The sequence below is a fragment of the Salmo salar genome, chromosome 04 (assembly GCF_965601325.2).
Source record: "Salmo salar chromosome 04, fSalSal1, whole genome shotgun sequence".
NCBI lineage: Eukaryota > Metazoa > Chordata > Actinopteri > Salmoniformes > Salmonidae > Salmo > Salmo salar.
Window position 1 is genome coordinate 24,416,118 of NC_138294.1, and position 16,833 is coordinate 24,432,950.

Sequence of the window (16,833 nt, forward strand, 5' to 3'; positions counted from 1 at the left end):
TTGTTTCACTGTGGATATAGATACTTTTGTACCAGTTTACTCCAGCATCTTCACAAGGTCCTTTCCTGTTGTTCTGGGATTGATTTGCACTTTTCACACCAAAGTACGTTCATCTCTAGGAGACAGAACGCATCTCCTTCCTGAGCGGTATGACGGCTGCGTGGTCCCATGGTGTTTATACTTGCATACTATTGTTTGTACAGATGAACGTGGTACCTTCAGGCGTTTGAAATTGCTCCCAAGGATGAACCAGACTTGTGGAGCACTACAACTTTTTTTTCTGAGTTCTTGGCCGATTTCTTTTGAATTTCCCATAATGTCAAGCAAAGAGGCACTCAGTTTGAAGGTAGGCCTTGAAATACATCCACAGGTACACCTCCAATTGACTCAAATGATGTCAATTAGCCTATCAGAAGCTTCTAAAGCCATGACATAATTTTCTGGAATTTTCCAAACTGTTTAAAGGCACGGTTAACTTAGTGTATGTAAACTTCTGACCAACTGGAATTGTGATACAGTTAATTATAAGTGAAATAAACTGTCTGTAAACAATTGTTGGAAAAATTACTTGTGTCATGCACAAAGTAGATGTCCTAACCGACTTGCCAAAACTATAGTTTGTTAAAACCTCTTATGGCTTGGGTGCGCTATTTTCACGTCCGGATGAAAAGTGTGCTCAGGGTAAACTGCCTGCTACTCAGGCCCAGAAGCTAAGATATGCATATTATTAGTAGATTTTGATAGAAAACACGCTGAAGTTTCTAAAACTGTTTGAATGATGTCTGTGAGTATAACAGAACTCATATGGCAGGCAAAAACCTGAGAAAAAATCCAACCAGGAAGTGGGAAATCTGAGGCTGTAGTTTTTCAAGTGATTGCCTATCCAATATACAGTGTCTGTGGGGTCATATTGCACTTCCTAAGGCTTCCACTAGATGTCAACAGTCTTTTTAGAACGTTGTTTCAGGCTTCTACTGTGAAGGGGGAGAGAATAAGAGCTGTTGGAATCAGGGGTCTGGCTGAAAGCCATGAGTTGTTGATCGTGCGCAGGCCGTGAGCACGAGCTCCGTTCTCTTTCCTTTCTAAAGACAAAGGAATTGTCCGGTTGGAATATTATTGAAGATTTATGATAAAAACATCCTAAAGATTGATTCTATACATCGTTTGACATGTTTCTACGAACTGTAATGGAACTTTTTTGACTTTTCGTCTGAACTTAGTGCTCACGTATTGTACATTTGGAAAAGTGAACTGAACGCGTGAACAAAAAGGAGGTATTTGGACATAAATATGGACTTTATCGAAACAAAACTAACATTTATTGTGGAACTGGGATTCCTGGGAGTGCATTCCGATGAAGATCATCAAAGGTAAGTGAATATTTATAATGCTATTTCTGACTTTTGTTGACTCCACAACATGGTGGGTATCTGTATGGCTTGTTTTGGTGGCTGAGCGCTGTACTCAGATTATCGCATGGTGTGCTTTTGCCGTAAATCTTTTTTGAAATCTGACACAGCGGTTGCATTAAGGAGAAGTGTATCTTTAATTCTATGTAAAACACTTGTATCTTTCATAAACGTTTATGATGAGTATTTCTGTAAATTGATGTGGCTCCCTGCAAAATCACTGGATGTTTTGGAGTCAAAACATTATTGAACATAACGCGCCAATGTAAACTGAGATTTTTGGATATAAATATGAACTTTATCGAACAAAACATACATGTATTGTGTAACATGAAGTCCTATGAGTGCCATCTGATGAAGATCATCAAAGGTTAGTGATTAATTTTATCTCTATTTCTGCTTTTTGTGACTCCTCTCTTTGGCTGGAAAATGGCTGTATGTTTTTTTTGTGACTAGGTGCTGACCTAACATAATTGTATGGTGCGCTTTCACTGTAAAGCCTTTTTGAAATCGGACACTGTGGTTGGATTGTCAAGAAGGTTATCTTTAAAATGGTGTATAATACTTGTATGTTTGAGGAATTTTAATTATGAGATTTCTGTTGTTTAAATTTGGCGCCCTGCACTTTCACTGGCTGTTGTCAAATCAATCCCGTTAACGAGATTTGAGCCCTAAGAAGTTTTAACAAGAAATTTGTGTAGTGGTTGAAAAACGAGTTTTAATGACTCCACCCTAAGACTATGTAAACTTCCGACTTCAACTGTATTTGTTCAGCACTTTTGAAATGTACGACAGAATTCAGAACATGGGTCGTTCTTACAGTGTTCTCCGTGTACACCAAGTCAGAAACGTAAGATAAATAAAGGGGGCATATAAGCAGACAATGAAAGCACTTACAATATTCAATGATTACATTTCTCTAAAACAGGTTATAGGCTACATGTGCACCACCAAGTCAGAACAGTAGATGAAATTAAGAGGGGAAAATACACCAAATTATTTGCTAAAAATGTGGGGCTCAAAACAGAGCCCCACCTGCCCTGAATGACGGGTTGACACTGGATGTAACAAATATCTCCAGTGTTTGTTTTAGCTGTGTTAATTTCAACAGCGTGTACAACCTGATTTCCCCCTTAATCTATATCAGTGATTTATTGCCACTTGTCAAAACAACAGGGTTTTTGGTGTGTGTGTGTGCAGTTCATAAGGTGCTCGTTTAGAAAATAAAAGAATGGTAGTATGGGGTAACTGTCCCCCCCCCCCCCCCCCTGTAATTCACATAAAGACCACAAGATGTCACCAAATTATTTTCCCTACACTTTCCCTGGCTGCCATTGTTCTTCCTGAACCAAATATTTCCTCTTTGTCATCACAACTTTTGGAGATATTTCAACAAACGATTTTGTGCTAAGTTGATCTAATCTTTTAAAATTTTGAAAAAGTTGTAGATATATTCCAATGAAGTTAGATCTATATATGTTTTTAAATTACAAGTAGGAAAACCTTAAGATAAATAATTCACTTAATTTTTTATGGAATGTAGGAATATGTTGGATGAGTGTTTTGGGGGAAACTCTCCCTCGTCCCCCGGGGGCTAGTTACCCCTTTATGGTTATGGATATGTTTCTACCTGTCATTTAGACAATGACTAGCCCAGTTAGCGCTAGTTTGTGCTAAGTTGCTAGCTTGCAACTTCACTAGCAAATGCTTGCCAGCTAGCTAGTTAGCATAAGCTGCTAGGAGTACTAGCTAGCAACCTTACTACTAAATCATCTGAGGTAAAATACATTAAAAAAGATAACTTAATTTCAGTTGTAAATGTTTCCACTAGTGACTGATATAGCTTTACATTTGATGCAACATTGTAGCCTTTTAGCTATTTTACACAGCCTTTAGGTCCCAAAAGCACACACATCCCTGGGTTGTTCGTCTTTTCAGTTCGCTGCAGCTAACGACTGGAACGAGCTGTAACAAACACTCAAACTGGACAGTTTTATCTCAATCATGGACACTCTTACTGACAGTTGTGGCTGCTTTGCGTGATGTATTGTTGTCTCTACCTTCTTACCCTTTGTGCTGTTGTCTGTGTCCAATAATGTTTGTACCACGTTTTGTGCTGCTACCATGTTGTGTTGCTAACATGTTGTTGTCATGTTTCTACCATACTGTGTTGTCATGTGTTGCTGCCTTGCTATGTTGTTGTTTTAGGTCTCTCTTTATGTAGTGTTGTGTTGTCTCTCGTCATGATGTGTTTTGTCCTATATTTTATTGTTTTATTTTTAATCCCAGCCCCCGTCCCCGCAGGAGGCCTTTTGCCTTTGGTAGGCCGTCACTGTAAATAAGAATTTGTTCTTAACTGACTTGCCTAGTTAAATAAAGGTTAAATAAAAATTAAATGTCATATAGCTAAGTTAGATAGCTATCTAAACCACCACTGACAATGTAATCAGTGCCGTGTGTCTTGTATGGACTACTCCTGGGCCCGAGTGAGTAATGCAAACCAGTCTGTGCCATGCTGGCACTCCGATTGGCTATGTTCAACCGTGTATTTACTGTTGTCTTCCATGACTGTATGGTGACAGTCTTTCTCTCTCTCTCCCTCTGTGATATAGGAGCTGGGTCGGATATAGGAGCCGAAGTCGGGCTCCTTCATGACCAGTATGTGTGAAGAGAGGGGCCTGGAGCTGATCATGCCAATCAGGCTTTGGCAAACAGCTCAAAAGTTGATTACTAATAAAACAGTACATCAAGTGTTTAGTAATATCACAGTTTCAATACGTGTCACTCAACTCTTCCTCATTTTTCTACAGATGGGCAGAATATGCTTTTGAAATGGAATCTGACTGAAAGACAGGTTTATACTGATGTCAGAATTGGGGTAGACCTTGCACTCAGCAATAGTATAATTGGGGGGGGGGGCTGTGTATTCTTCAAACATGTCATGGAACTCCTGTCTTATATGGCACAATATTAGCAGAACACAGCTTTGACAGTTAAATGTGAAGTATGGATTACTCTACATGGAACCGTTACACTTGAAAGATATCAAACCACTTTGTTTAGAATATCTACTACACAAGTTCAGTAATTGCACCCTTCATATTACTCTGCAGGCTACTGACCGACACAAAACCTCTTCCTGGAGGAAGCTTTATATTGGTCAGTAGCCTATAGAGTGGTATGAGAAGAGTGCCCTCCTCTTGCATCTCACATCTGCCTGTAGTTATTGAACTCTGCCTGTTGGACCCATGGGTTGAGGCAAACTCTGTCATATCCAAGATGGAATGTCATGCACTCCACCTCTCCTGGCACCTGACTACACCTGTCCATAACCTGTAATACATTACATAGATGGAAGGGACTTCATCATCCATTGGAGACTTGAAGACAGAACCTCACCCAGAGAGTTTTTCATGTCAGTGTGTTAGACAGACCGAACCTCACCCAGAGAGCTGGGCATGTAAGTGTGTTAGACAGACAGACAGAACCTCACCCAGAGAGCTGGGCATGTAAGTGTGTTAGACAGAACCTCACCCAGAGAGCTGTGCATGTCAGTGTGTTAGACAGACAGACAGAATCTCACCCAGAGAGCTGGGCATGTAAGTGTGTTATACAGCTCTGGGTGAGGTTCTGTCTATGTCAGTGTGTTAGACAGACAGACAGACAGAACCTCACCCAGAGAGCTGGGCATGTAAGCGTGTGGTTAGACAGCCACATCCTCAGATTTGGCCAAATAGACACATAAAATGCCATTCTAGTAATGGTTAGATAGCTGAAGTTGCACTCTACACACAACTTATTTGTATCACTTACAAAAAAAGATTGCAGTCAGAGTGCAGTATAACTACAGTATGCTGCAAATACTGCATCCACTGTTTTTTTTATTGCAGAGGTTTTGCAGTGTAACTGCAGCTACAGTGCACTGCAGTTATTCTGCAATTACTGTATCCAAAATACCAGTAGTTTTGCAGTGTATAGTCCAAAATACCACAGTCTACACTTTTACTGCAGTTTCAAAACTGCAATCTTTTTTTGTAAGGGATTTGTTTGGTAAGTGTAGGCATACTGTCTTTACAAGTACACCAATATGATATTTACAGCATAAAATGTTTGTCTTTGTAACACAACGATTTTGGGGGGGATAATTATACAACGGGTAGTTCTAATCATGAATGCTGGTTGGTTAAAACCACATTCCAGCCAGTGTCTATTCCACAAGTTACCACCGGCTAAATCTATGACATTAAAATGCCTATTTACTCTGTTCTATCTGACTGCACGATCCACTGTCTCATCAGCCCAGCCAGGCAATTTATAAACTTTATCTCCACTATAAAAGGCATCTAGACATTATCTCACATTTCTTTTAGACTAACATTTAGCTTTCAACAGTGGAGATTTGTATAAACCTTGCTGTCTGTCTCTCTGACACTTGCAACATTTTTTCGAAATTCAAATTCGATCTCCACCTGTCCCATAGTAATGAACGTGTTGGGACGAGACAGACAGGCCGGAAGATTTTCTCAGCCAGTCGAAATCATGAATCGGCATCATCATGTCCACAGGTAGCCTACAACTTTTGTTGGAATGTTAGTAGCTCTGGGATTTGTCCCCCAGAAAGATCTAACAGCAGATATAAGGATAGACAAGATGAGACAAAACTAGCCAGTTATAGAATATGGTGTTGTAGGACAGCTGAGTTGATTCAAGACCAGACATTAAACTTGCAGTTGATACAGTTTCCACTGTAAAATGTATTTACATGAAGCGATGAAACGTTGAAACTAAGTTGCAAGACACTTTCGTAGCAAGGTGTTGTAGAACGAGTGTCTTATGAAACACATTCCAGACACTAGCTAGGTTCCATCCAATTGGTGACAGATTGGCGACAAATTCCCATGTACTGGATCAAAAATTACAAGTTAAATCGGTTTCCTTTGCATTTTCAGATATACTGATGGTTCTGTCACAAAATATGTTGCTTTATATAGAGAATGTACCCACTCAGGTCTTGGCACGTGCGATCTAGCCAACAGCTCGCAGATGAAGTGCGGGTATAGCCTACATTATGAGATTATGTTGGACAAAAGAGCAAGAGTATTTTTACTTGTCAAATGGCAGCCAAGCATCGATCATCATGTCACCAGAATAAGACCCTCAATATTTAGCAGAAAGGACCATCTAGCTCATCACCATGCACTTTCACCACCCTGTGATGTTCATCATAACTTATTCCATCTGTAGCCTAATAAACTGCATTGTTTCCTGAGTCGTAGTGGGAGGATCACACAATATATCATTGTGTGACTCCAAGTTTACTTTGATATGATGGTTATTATATCAATATTTGTGCATAAAGGCGTTTTCACCTAATATTGTTTTGTCCACACTTGGAACGTTTACCGTCAAATTTGCTGTTTCCATCAGGCCTGTCCTGACATTTCTGATCCGACATGTAGTTTACTCGTATAAAAAGGTTGGATGGAAACTTACTGGCTCTTGCTACCTTGCCATAACTAATTTGACAGAGAAATATCAGCTAAATAAGAGCCAGCTGCAGCTATCACCAAGCTATGCTAGCTAGCTAGCTGCTTACAGCTTGGCTAAGCACAAGGTCAGCGCAGGCTTTAGCATACACATAAAATTTAATTGCTCCGCACCACCCTTGGTTACTGTTGCAACCTCGGACAATGTTTTCCCGGGATGCCCAATTCCCCATTCAACCACTGGCGAAATCCCTTCATGGTGGTCTCAAACTGTGTTTCAAATACAATTAAATTAAACACAGACTACCCCTGGTTAATCAGGAAACTCTTGGGTATGTTGTGGTGGACTGTCATTACAACTACTTCACGGGAACCTGGTAAAATTCTGTTTGTAGTGTAGCTAGGTAGCCACTGAATGGTTCTGAATCCACTGTCAGCATGAAGTCAAAGCTATAACCACTTTTGGAGCTAACTAGTGCTCTCAAATTGTATACTGATGTCGACAGCAGATGGGATTTGTATTCATAACATTGCTAACTTAGCTAGCTAACATATATTTTGAGAAAACAAGTGGTGGTCAATGAGACTGAGAGCAAACAATGTAACAAAAGTATAATTTTGGATAAAAAAATATTCCAACAGTCTCTGCATTTCAGGAATCACAGTAGCAAGTACTCCTGGTGCACTGTTAAATTATTTAGCCATGCAAACATTATATTTTTGCCACAGCCTTTCTTAGATTAGGTTTAATGGATGTTGGCATTAAATAAATGTTGCATTATCACCACCTACTAGACTGGAGTATAACGCCCTTATACATTGCTTAAAAAAAATATATATACTGCTCAAAAAAATAAAGGGAACACTTAAACAACACATCCTAGATCTGAATGAAAGAAATAATGTTATTAAATACTTTTTTCTTTACATAGTTGAATGTGCTGACAACAAAATCACACAAAAATAATCCATGGAAATCCAATTTATCAACCCATGGAGGTCTGGATTTGGAGTCACACTCAAAATTAAAGTGGAAAACCACACTACAGGCTGATCCAACTTTGATGTAATGTCATTAAAACAAGTCGAAATGAGGCTCAGTAGTGTGGGTGGCCTCCACGTGCCTATATGACCTCCCTACAACGCCTGGGCATGCTCCTGATGAGGTGGCAGATGGTCTCCTGAGGGATCTCCTCCCAGACCTGGACTAAAGCATCCGCCAACTCCTGGACAGTGTGTGGTGCAACGTGGCGTTGGTGGATGGAGCGAGACATGATGTCCCAGATGTGCTCAATTGTATTCAGGTCTGGGGAACGGGCGGGCCAGTCCATAGCATCAATGCCTTCCTCTTGCAGGAACTGCTGACACACTCCAGCCACATGAGGTCTAGCATTGTCTTGCATTAGGAGGAACCCAGGGCCAACCGCACCAGCATATGGTCTCACAAGGGGTCTGAGGATCTCATCTCGGTACCTAATGGCAGTCAGGCTACCTCTGGCGAGCACATGGAGGGCTGTGCGGCCCCCCCAAAGAAATGCCACCCCACACCATGACTGACCCACCGCCAAACCGGTCATGCTGGAGGATGTTGCAGGCAGCAGAACATTCTCCACGGCGTCTCCAGACTATCACGTCTGTCACATGTGCTCAGTGTGAACCTGCTTTCATCTGTGAAGAGCACAGGGCGCCAGTGGGGAATTTGCCAATCTTGGTGTTCTCTGGCAAATGCCAAACGTCCTGCACGGTGTTGGGCTGTAAGCACAACCCCCACCTGTGGACGTCGGGCCCTCATACCACCCTCATGGAGTCTGTTTCTGACCGTTTGAGCAGACACATGCACATTTGTGGCCTGCTGGAGGTCATTTTGCAGGGCTCTGGCAGTGCTCCTCCTTGCACAAAGGCGGAGGTAGCGGTCCTGCTGCTGGGTTGTTGCCCTCCTACGGCCTCCTCCACGTCTCCTGATGTACTGGCCTGTCTCCTGGTAGCGCCTCCATGCTCTGGACACTACGCTGACAGACACAGCAAACCTTCTTGCCACAGCTCGCATTGATGTGCCATCCTGGATGAGCTGCACTACCTGAGCCACTTGTGTGGGTTGTAGACTCCGTCTCATGCTACCACTAGAGTGAAAGCACCGCCAACATTCAAAAGTGACCAAAACATCAGCCAGGAAGCATAGGAACTGAGAAGTGCTCTGTGGTTACCACCTGCAGAACCACTCCTTTATTGGGGGTGTCTTGCTAATTGCCTATAATTTCCACCTGTTGTCTATTCCATTTGCACAACAGCATGTGCAATTTATTGTCAATCAGTGTTGCTTCCTAAGTGGACAGTTTGATTTCACAGAAATGTGATTGACTTGGAGTTAGTTACATTGTGTTGTTTAAGTGTTCCCTTTATTTTTTTGAGCAGTGTATAATAATATATAAATCAACAAATACCCTACCATCTAACCCTACGCTCACTAAAAACCCACCATCCTACTCCACTATTTAAAACTATTTAGTCCTACCTCAGGCCAAAAGCCTGAAAGGATGGGACACCACCACTTAACACACCCTGTAACTCTCCTGACGTCAAGTCTCGCACACCCAAATATCTCTCTGCAGCTGCCACCACCACATCCATTTTCTGTTACTTACGTTCCATCCCTGAAGTACAGTTGATAACCATTTCTATAAATGCCAAAAATCTAATCTTACTGAAACATATCACTTGTTGCCCTATCCCTCTGTATTGGTACAGATCTACTACTCACACCACTCCCCTCAGGATCCCTCCCCCTTGACCCATCTTCCTCTACTTTCTTCACTGCCTCAGCATTCGACAACTTCTGCACTACTCTAACCCTGGAAACCTCAACCTGCCATCCTCGCACCAGACATGCCCAGCCCCATGGGCACCCCTACAATTAACACATACCTTTGTCTCATGCCCTTCTGCACACTTCTCACACCTAGGAACCTCCCTCCTAGACTCTGCTGCCACATGCCCATAAGCTTGACACCTGTAACAACGTATTTTATTCGGCACAAAAGCTTGTACGGGATAACTTATATATCCTAACATCCCTTTGTCGGGCAAAGACTCGACATCAAAACTCAAAAAGGACAGACAACGACTCTGTTTCACCACTCACCCATCTTGTCTGTCACACCAAATGACGAGCATCACAAACACCGGGAATCTTCCCCTTCAGTTGGTCAACTTTCACATTTACCACTACCCCAGTAATCACTTCTCTCAATGGCACCCTTTCCTTGAGAGCAAAATAATTCACCTCTCTTGTCCCCATTCGATTTAACGCGGAGCGCCTGCTCCCTCTGACCAGCAGAAACACAAACAATTATCACAAGACCACTTTGCCATAGCCCTCACTGGCAATTTAAGCGTGAGCTTGTCCGAGGACTTGACGACAGTTAAAATCCATTGGAGCACTGCGATTGGTTACCCAAAATTCTGGGGCGGGGCTAAGTGAAGGGTCAATTAGCTGACCATCTTGAGATGGGAAACACCCACATCAAATCAAGTGATGGTCGGTGCCATTTAAGATGAGAGAGGATCATTTTTTTAATGATCATGGCCTTATTTCTATTACAGCATATTGGATGACCGTCATTCATTTTTTATTAATCCAGCTCAATGTAACATCGACAGGTTTAGGATACTAAATGATACTCAAATCTTCCCTATACCCATCATGAGGTTGCTACAAAAGGTCAAGAGAAAAATGAGAGTAATCCAGACACATTTAATACCGCCTTGCACACTCTTGCCTGCATCTAGCTGATCTAGGGTGTAGTCATTAGTCCTACAGTTGCAAATTAGAGTTTGTTTTTGACAAATGTAGGTATGGTTATCCCCGTTTCGTTCTGTTTGCTTCCGTTTAAGAAACGTTTTTCAACAGAATCGGTGGAATGAATACACCCCTGATCACCACAAACACAGTTTCCTTTCATAGCAGCTACATACAAAAAGCATGATAATTTGCTTGTATAATTCCTACTCACATCTATGAGCTCTCGTTCTATCACCAGTTCCCTTTGCTTGTGGACTTCAGTGCACAACATAACAGCTGTATGTGACTAAGCGAAAAAAAACTTTCCAAATCAAACCTTCATTCCATAACTGCTAACCACTACACACAGCTACTAGAACGTATGCGTTAATAAACCAGCTACAAACGTTACAGTGTACAGCAAGCAGTTTAGCAGTTACACCGGCGGGCCCCGGTGGCAATAAATTAATAAAACCAAAAGCTTACCTTGACTTGGAAGAGTTCCAGTGTTGGATAGCCATAGCCAGCTAGCTAACATAGTATCCCTCGCTGTTTGAGCCAGTGTTTGAGTAGGCTAAACTAGCTAGCTAACTGCATTCACTAGTTAGATAACTGAAAAAATATATAACAAAATATAACTAGGTCTCTCGCTCTTACTTCTCTTTCATTGTTGAAGAAATGAATTTGTTAAAAACTGTTCAGAGGGGCCTCCCGAGTGGCGCAGTGGTCTAAGGCACCGCATTGCAGTTGCTAGCTGTGCTTCTTGAGATCCTGGTGCGAGTCCAGGCTCTGTCGCAGCCGGCCGCGACCGGGAGACCCATGGGGCGGTGCACAATTGGCCCAGCATCATCCAGGTTAGGGGAGGGTTTGGCCGGCAGGGATGTCCTTGTCCTATCGTGCTCTAGGGACTCCTGAGGCGGGATGGGCACATACACACTGACACGGTCGCCAGGTGAACGGTGTTTCCTCCGACACATTGGTGTGGCTGGCTTCCGGGGTAAGCGGGCAGTGTCAAGAAGCAGTGCGGCTTGGTTGGGTCGTGTTTCAGAGGACGCATGGCTCTCAACCTTCGCCTCTCCCGAGTCCATACGGGAGTTGCAGCGATGAGACAAGACTGTAACTACCAATTGAATACCATGAAAAAGGGCTAAAAAAAACAAACAAACTGAAGGACAGAAACTAGCTGTCCTCCGGCTACACCATGGTGCTACCCAAGAGAGTGCTGTTGAGGCTACTGTAGACCTTCATTGCAAAACAGTATGTTTTATTCAATTATTTGGTGATATGTGAATATATTTAGCATAGTTATCTAAAAATGATAACTTTTTATTGTTTCACTATTTGTATTTTTATGAAATTCACTGAAGAATGTCCTCCCCTTCCCCCTCTGAGGAGCCTCCACTGATCAAAACACACCCCCAAGACAACTCTCGTTGCCTTCAGTTGTGGCTAGCATTTCTTAATGCACATTGATGAAAAACAAGTCCAAATCAGGAAGTGCAGTCGCCCTTTAAGACTAAATTAATCAAGACCTGGGACCAGATCCACAAAGAATCTCAGAATAGGAGTACTGATCTAGGATCTTTCCATATAACCTTATTAATTATGATCTAAAAGGCAAAACTGATCCTAGATCAGCACTCCTACTATGAGGCTTTGTGGTACGGGACCTGACCTAATACCATTCAGACAGTAGTTCAGTGGGCTCACCTCAGGGAGACTGTGTGTGGTCCTTTTCTGCTCAGCTGGTTCCTCTGTGGGTTCAGGAGGAGGTGTAGTCTGGTTGTTCTCCATTACCATGGTCCCCACAGTATTCCTCAGACCCTCCTCACACCCCTCCTCCTTCACCAGCAGCACCTCTGGAGCTTCTTCCTCCTGGACGAGACAGGTGATACAGATTACTGAGTCCTACACTCTAGTTACAGGATTACTTCATTGTTGTTAAACCCATTATGGTGGACATAAATATGATGTTGTGGGTAAAAATAAGTAGAAAGTCATCATCAGACAAACCTGGGGGAGGGTGCTGCAATTGTTTTCGCCAGAGGGGGGGTGTGGGAGGGGTGCTGGAGAAATATCAAATATTGACTGATATATCATTCCACTAATACAGGACTATTATAGGCCCAGTTCACTACTTTTGTGAACAAATATTTTGTGTACAGTAGGTGTTTGTTAGTGTGGGGGTATGTGAAGGTATATTTACTTATATTTAAGTGTATATTGGTTATAAAGTGCTGCTGGGTGTATGCAGAATAGGGTGAGATCAGATGTGAGGTATATGAAAATGAAAAGTCAAATTTTGTGAACAAGTTTTAAATAAACCATGTGAAAACCACACGTCTCAACTAAAAACCTGCATAAACTTGATAAACTGCATACAATTTCTCATTAAAAGTGTCTTGGGAAATAAATTCAGTAGTGGAATGAAAATAATGAAATAGGCATTTGTGAACATCATAGAGCCTACACCAGTGGTTCTCAACTGGTATTGCCTGGGGACCCAAATTTGACAGTGACAATTGAGTCGCGACCCAATATTATGGACTGTTGATGATTACATTTTAAAATGTTGTATTGCAGCTGCCTTCTTGGGCAGGCTTCACTTGCAAAATAGACTCTGTCGCAATGGGCTAATATTATGGTATTAAAGAAAGACATTACACAGCCATATTAACTGAGAAAACATTTATTACAAATTCAAGTGAATAAGCCATTTTAATTAGGCGTCCAGTTCAGGAGTGGGGTGTAATAAATGATCGGACTCAGAACATGACATTAAAACCAGTCCAATAATGTTAATGAACAGTAACACATACCAATCATTAGGAATTCTTAATCATCAATTACCACGTGAATCGTTTCACAACCTTGACGTTTTTTTTAAAGGTATACGTTTTTAACCAGTTCAATAACATGTAATATTTATGTCAGAATAAATTAACAATAATAATTAACCTAGTGAACAATAACTCATTAACCTGTTTATTTATTGTGTGTGTGTGTGCGCGCGCGCACGTGTGTGGCCTATCAGTGGGAAAGCTGGTGGTGTTTTTTCAGTTTGATAAGTTTATTGAAGTCTGGGGTGATGGTTGACAGGGCAACTCGGAGGTCATGCTGGCTGTCCAGGCTGTATCACACCCGGACGTGATTGGGAGTCCCATATGGCGGCGCACAATTGGCCCAGCATCGTCCTGGTTTGGCCGGGGTAGGCCGTCATTGTAAATAAGAATTGTTCTTAACTGACTTGCCTAGTTAAATAAATGTTCAATGTAAAAATTACAATAAAAAAAAAAAAAAATCCAGTTTGTTTCTGCTTTTAGTTTTCAGCACGGCCATAGCAGAGAAGAAACTTTCCCACAGATAGGTAGTGCTGAAAGGTAGCATGATTCTGATTGCATGACAGGCGAGAGCAGGATACTCTCCCACTAAGCTGCACCAGAACTGTGGCAGTGTCATTTCCGGGATGCGCATGCTCAGTCCGTGATCAAATGACAGCTCCACCAGCTGAGCCTCTTCGTTGCTTGGCAACGTGACACTTCCCATCTCCACTTGAAAGGGGTCCCGTATCCAGTTGTCTTGTCTCCTGTTTTCCTCCGGGAAGTAGTCGCAAAACTTTCCCTGTAGCTTGACAAGATGCTGTTTAACGTTTTTCATTAAATAGTACCCGCAAAACACCAGTCTCAACGTCAACAGTGAAGAAGCGACTCCGGGATGCTGGACTTCTAGGCAGCGTTCCTCTGTCCAGTGTCTTTGTTCTTTTGCCCATCTTTTCTTTTTATTGGCCAGTCTGAGATTTAGATTTTTCTTTGCAACTCTGTCTAGAAGGCCAACATCCCGGAGTCGCCTCTTCACTGTTGACGTTGAGACTGGTGTTTTGCAGGTACTATTTAATGAAGCTGCCAGTTGAGGACTTGTGAGGCATCTGTTTCTCAAACTAGACACTCTAATGTACTTGTCCTCTTGCTCAGTTGTGCACCGGGGCCTCCTCTTTCTATTCTGGTTAGAGCCAGTTTGCGCAGTTCTGTGAAAGGGGTAGTACACAGCGTTGCGCGAGATCTTCAGTTTCTTGCCAATTTCTCGCATGGAATAGACTTCATTTCTCAGAACAAGAATAGATTGAAGAGTTTCAGAAGAAATGTATTTGTTTCTAGCCATTTTGAGCCTGTAATCGAACCCACAAATGCTGATGCTCCAGATACTCAACTAGTCTAAAGAAGGCCAGTTTTATTGCTTCTTTAATCAGCACAAATGTTTTCAGCTGTGCTAACATAATTGCAAAAGGGTTTTCTAATGATCAATTAGCCTTTTAAAATGATAAACTTGGATTAGCTAACACAACGTGCCATTGGAACACAGGAGTGATGGTTGCTGATAATGGGCCTCTGTACCCCTATGTAGATATTCCATAAAAATCTGCCGTTTCCAGCTACAATAGTCATTTACGACATTAACAATGTATATACTGTATTTCTGATCAATTTGATGTTATTTTAATGGACAAAAAATGTGAACGGTAGTGTATGTAATTTTGGAACGGTAGTGTATGTAAAACCATATCGAATGATGTTGGGTTCGGGTTCTCTCTTCTTGACAGGGCCTGGGTTGTCTGCCTTGTTGTTGACATTGGAAGCAGCAGTAGATGAAGAGGGAACTGCACGCATCAAAAACTTGTCCATGATTTTACTCTGACAGCTAAACTACATGAGTTAAATGACATCTAACAATCCACATGTGCAATGCCTGCAGAACACATCTGAATAGTTAGCTATCAATCAAGATGATTATCTGATTTGATCTGTATTATCTGATTGGACATGTCACATCTAAAACAAAACGATGTTGCAGAGTGACATTTCATTGTGTGCGGGGGTCAGTGAGTGTGTGCAGCGCGAAAACCCTCCAAGTCCAAACGTAACAAGTCATTTCAACACTGCTGACACGCTGCACATGTAAAGTCAGCAACAATAAGCAGTGAGGCCGTATCCTTTCAAAATAAAAGTTTCAGTGTGGCGGTTACCTTTCAAAATATTTTTTTTCATTACATTTTTTATATTCTTGCAAAAGTCCCACGACCCCTTAAAATCCTACCAACCCCCCCAGTTCAGAATCCCTGGCCTATACAATACAAACACAATATGTAACAGACTTTTTAGACTTATATATGCCTTTTATCTCACACAATGTCTGGATGCAATATTTTACCCAGGAATATTCTACATTGAAATCTGTTACTCTTGTTATTTGAAATGCATCTGTGGATCTTTTCCGCTGACAACATTGAAAATGTATCTTTGTCTTTAATGTAGGGTTTGACGTAAAAGTCAGAAGCTATTGAGTGGAATGATTAGTTTCTATGTTATAATGGAATGTTTTTTCTGCTGGAGTATCCTTAGTTACTCTCTGAATGGCCTCTCTCCCGTGTGGACCTTCAGGTGAATCTTCAGATGGTGCTGGTGGGAGAATCTCTTCTCACACTGGGGGCAGTTGTAGGGTTTCTCGCCTGTGTGGACCCTCTGGTGCCGCTTCAGGTCACCAGTCTGGGCGAAGCGCATGTGACACTGGGTACAGCTGAATGGTTTCACCCCTGTATGTACCCTTTGGTGCCTCTTCAGGCTGCTAGCCTGGGCGAAGTGCATGTGACACTGGGTACAGCTGAAAGGTTTCACACCTGTGTGGACCCTCTGGTGGATCTCCACCTTCCGGGGGCAGCTGAAGCCTTTGTTACAGAACATGCAGAGGAACCATTTTTCTCTACTGTCACCTGATGTTGCTCCCCCTCCTTGAGCGTTGGCCCTTTGGTCCTCTGAGTTCAATAACTGATCGAAAAGGACAGAGCTGTGTGAATTGGAAGGCCCAATCGATGTGGACAATGGGTCCCGATCCTTGAGCGTGTATAAAGGGGAGTGAGTGGCGACATTTTGATTTTTCTCTAAGCTGTCCCTGTAATCTAAGAAATCTCTGCCCTGTGAGTGTCCTTCTCCTAAGTGAGTATCGTCTACATTCCATGTCAGAGGAGCTTTGCCCTCCACTTTCACAGTCACCTCATCTACGATCAGACCATCCCCTTTCTTATCTAGGCACCCTTCAGAGTACACACGTCTACTGTACCGGTTCCGGTCCCCTCTAGACAGATCAGTCTGCGTCTCTAAACCCAAGG

At 42.3% G+C, this 16,833-nt stretch overlaps 1 protein-coding gene across 1 annotated transcript in view; it reads right to left on the reverse strand.

Moving 5' to 3' along the window:
* Positions 1-16,833, reverse strand: part of LOC106602403 (uncharacterized) — a 37,887-nt gene that overhangs the window by 12,692 nt on the left and 8,362 nt on the right. Inside the window, exon 4 of the mRNA XM_014195015.3 lies at positions 12,384-12,548. Coding sequence (XP_014050490.1) covers positions 12,384-12,548 — 165 coding nt within the window. The remainder of the gene's footprint in view (positions 1-12,383; positions 12,549-16,833) is intronic.